This window comes from Amaranthus tricolor, chromosome 1 (genome assembly GCF_026212465.1).
Source record: "Amaranthus tricolor cultivar Red isolate AtriRed21 chromosome 1, ASM2621246v1, whole genome shotgun sequence".
Taxonomy (NCBI): domain Eukaryota; kingdom Viridiplantae; phylum Streptophyta; class Magnoliopsida; order Caryophyllales; family Amaranthaceae; genus Amaranthus; species Amaranthus tricolor.
The window spans coordinates 33487740-33491500 of record NC_080047.1 but is presented as its reverse complement, the minus strand read 5'-3'; the positions used below and the strand labels follow the sequence as shown (position 1 = coordinate 33491500).

At 34.8% G+C, this 3761-nt stretch overlaps 1 protein-coding gene across 1 annotated transcript; it reads right to left on the bottom strand.

The window, feature by feature from the left end:
* Nucleotides 1-232: 232 nt before the first annotated feature.
* Nucleotides 233-2003, bottom strand: LOC130809360 (probable inorganic phosphate transporter 1-3). The gene has a single exon (XM_057675110.1). It carries the CDS (start codon nt 2001-2003, stop codon nt 396-398), a length of 1608 nt encoding a protein of 535 aa, XP_057531093.1. The 3' UTR covers nt 233-395.
* Between the last annotated feature and the right edge of the window lie 1758 nt (nt 2004-3761).

Here is a 3761-nt window from a genome sequence, read left to right as displayed (position 1 = left end):
TCTAATGAAAAAAATAATCAAATTTCGGTCTAAGAATGTCGGAGGGCATAAAGTTAACCCATTTGACACAATTGTTCTGTGTTGTTATGACTTCTAAATTTCTATAATTTTACCATTTGTTGAAATTCTAGAGCATGAAATAAATAAAAGGAAAGGAATATTTAGACGGTAATGCAAATAAGTTACGATTTTCATAGCGTTTCTTAGCTACGTATAGCAACACAAATAAGTTTAAAGTTGAATGAATACTCCATCATACATAAGAGTTCCGAAGTCGAACTCAACAATGGAGCTCCATGAAAACAACCAAATCAAGTAATACAACACAATATTTAATTAATATAGACGCGCAAAATAATATATCTTGAATTAGCGTGCTTTGCGGTCGTGGGTAATTAAGCAAAACCTCTGCGGTCCACCGCAGCTTCATCAACATCATCAACCTCAACCTCACCAGCTAATTCTTCAAGGGACTTGCCTTTCGATTCAGGCACGAAAAGTGTGCAGACCATTCCAATGAAATTGATTACACCAAGCACAATTAGTGAATTCTTCTTACCGATTCCAGCTGGATATCCATGGTCTCTCTTTGCCGGATCCTTCTCTTGTGATGCGTACACAAACCCGAATGCTCCTACAATTGCTCCGGCTTTACCAGCTGCTGCAGATATACCATGGCATGTCGACCTTAGCCTTGCTGGGAAAACCTCTGCAGGTACCACAAAGGTTGTTGCATTTGGGCCAAAGTTTGCAAAGAAAAATGTGAGTCCATACATCAGAATGAACCCAATACGATTTTCCCTCTTTTTCCAATGGTCGTATGGGAAGGCAATGGCAAACATAAATACGGTCATGAAAAAGAATCCCATCATTTGAATCCACCATCGTCCAATTATGTCAATGAATGCCACTGTGAACCAATATCCTGGGACGGTTCCACAAAGAGCAATAAGAGTTTGAGCCCTGGCTACCATATACACCTCTCTTATTGCGTTCATGTCCTCTGCTGGTGGAATCCATCCAATGGAGGAGAAGAGATCTTTTTGGAAAAGATTTTGACTGTAGAACGCAATGTCAAGTAAGAACCAAGTGCTGGTTGTTCCTATCAGACGAATTCCATATTCACGAGCAAATTGAGCTGTGAATAGCCCGAATTGGTGCTTCTCACTTTTTGCTATTTGCTCAATCTTATCCTCCTCTGCCTCTAATTCAACCTTAAGAACTTTAGACATGTCTTCAGCAGCCTGTTTAGCATTCTTAGCAACCAAGGCAGTGTACCTTGCAGTTTCAGGCATTTGCATACGCCAGTAGTATGTCATACCGGCAGGGATAGCTCCAAACATCAAGACAATACGCCAAATGTAATCTGATTCCGGAGGAAGAGAAGCCACAGCATTGACTTTATATGGAGGAGGCTTGAATTTGCTTTCAAATGCAGCAGAGACAAGCAAGGAAACAATACCACCCGCCAATATACCAACGCCTTGCATAGCAAAGACAGCAGCAATGAAACTTCCACGGGTCTTCTTGTTAGCATACTCAGACATGATGGTGGCGGATAAAGGGTAGTCTCCACCAACACCAAATCCAAGCCAAAAGCGGAAGAAACAGAGAGTGGTCATGACAGCCTTAGCACTACTCCCGAAAGAGAGTCCAGAAGCTAAGGAAGAAAACACCATCATAACCAAGGTCATACCATAAACCTTCTTTCGACCCATTTTATCTCCGAGCCAACCAAAGAAAAGCTGACCAGCAAGAGTACCACAAAGGGCAACACCACTCACAGCAGCAGATACATTAATAGGCAAGGAACCAGGCTTCTTAGAGCCGGGAACATCATAATAAATACGCCCAAGAAGCTTAGTCAATAAAGAGATGCAAAACAAGTCGTATGCATCTGTAAAGAAACCCATACCAGCAATCACAATGGCCGTGAAGTGATACCATTGTGTTTTTGCCACATCAAGTGCATTCAGCACTTCTAATTGTTGTCCTTTTGCCATGAATTTTTTTGTTTTTTGGAGTTGAAAAAAGCTAAGCACTCTTAAGCATGTGTTTTTATTTTTTTGACAGAAATGGAGGGAAGAAAGACAGGTATTTAAATGCGTATTATCTGGAATCTTTTTGTAGTCTTATAGGCATATGCTTTGTTACAATAAGTCAAGTATTTTTTTATAATGTAAAATTTAGTTTTATAATAAACCCATTATTGTTAACATGAATGTTTGTATAGAAGAAGATTTCCACAACTAGAAATTGTTATATTTCCTGCTTACATGGAGTATATTTCACATCAGTACGCAACCGTACTTGCATTTGTCTGAACATCTGAAGTATTCATAGCAACTGTAAATAAACTATTAAGAACTTGTTTGGTTGTTGGGTACTAAAATGATAATCGAAATGAGAATGATTTATAACGTAACTTTTTGTGAAATGTATCATGGCATCCCATTAAAAAAGTTTTTTTTTATTTGGTTCATAATTTTTCATTATTTTTTAATACTATCACCGTAAAATGGTAAAACACTGGAATAAATCTATGAAAGAAATGAAATGAGTAAAGTTGAATAAATATAACTATTAAATTTATCCATATTTTCCCAAAAATATAAGGTTAAATTTGTACTATTATTCCCACCATTAAATGTATGAAATACCAGAATGTAAGACAGTTCTCTGTTTCTTTAATCTCTAGTTGTCTTAATTTGTTGACGTAAATGTTTTGTTTTTTTTTTTTAATATAATCAATGTAAATAAATTATAAATTTTATTACAAAAGACGGCCGATTATTTTATTTAAAGTAATCTTGTATTATATTTTGTAAATAAATACTCTAACTATATAAGAGAAGAATTAAAACTTGTGATGACTAATTCTAATTGAAATTGAAGAATAATCTAATAAGTTTGTTCAAACAATACTTTAGGGCTTAGTTGGTAATTGGCAAGTTTTACCGCTAGGTTGTTTTTTGGCTTTCTTTTTTTATATGTTAAGAGTTAATTGTTTGGTCAAATAGCTAAATCTTGTATAATAAAATGTAGGTAATTTATGTTAAATGAAAATTCTACTTTAATTAATGCTGGAGTATAAAATAAAAGTTACTGTAAGCAGAATTTTTATTGACTTTTTACTAGTTTGAGTAGTTTTTCAAATACACTCACTTTCAAGTTCACACCAATAACCATTAACTTATTAATATTACCATATATTTCTATAATTATTTGGCGTATACGGCTAATTTAACAGTAAAATAAAAACAATAAAATGTTACTGATTATAAGTGATCAAACCAATAATTAAATTAGCCAACAATCAACAACAACAAATTACACGACTAAGAAAGCTTATCATCAAGTACGTTATTTTGTGTCGTCACTCATCAGCTACGTATTCCATTTTAGGTGGGTATGGTATGGGAATGATGTATCTGCACCCAGTGTGAGATCGACATTGAGGACCTGAGAGTTGGTAAAGCATAGAGTGCACTCTAATCTATAATTTATTATGTATTTTTTAAGAAATATTTCTAAAATTAAATTTAATACATTACGTAAAAAATTATTACGCCCTTTTATTATTGTTTATCATTTAATTATTATACTTTGCTTGAAATATTCCTCATAATTGAAATTCTAATTGCCCTATTATCCAAACGACCGCACCCAACCCGCCAAATTTCGATGACAGATTATGGTGAATATGTACGGATAGAATTATAGTAGTACCAGAGTCATCTGGTTAATTTGCTGACGTCTTC

Excerpts from the sequence above, each read along its gene's own strand:
- LOC130809360 (XM_057675110.1), bottom strand. The coding sequence starts at position 2,003 with ATGGCAAAAGGACAACAATTAGAAGTGCTGAATGCACTTGATGTGGCA.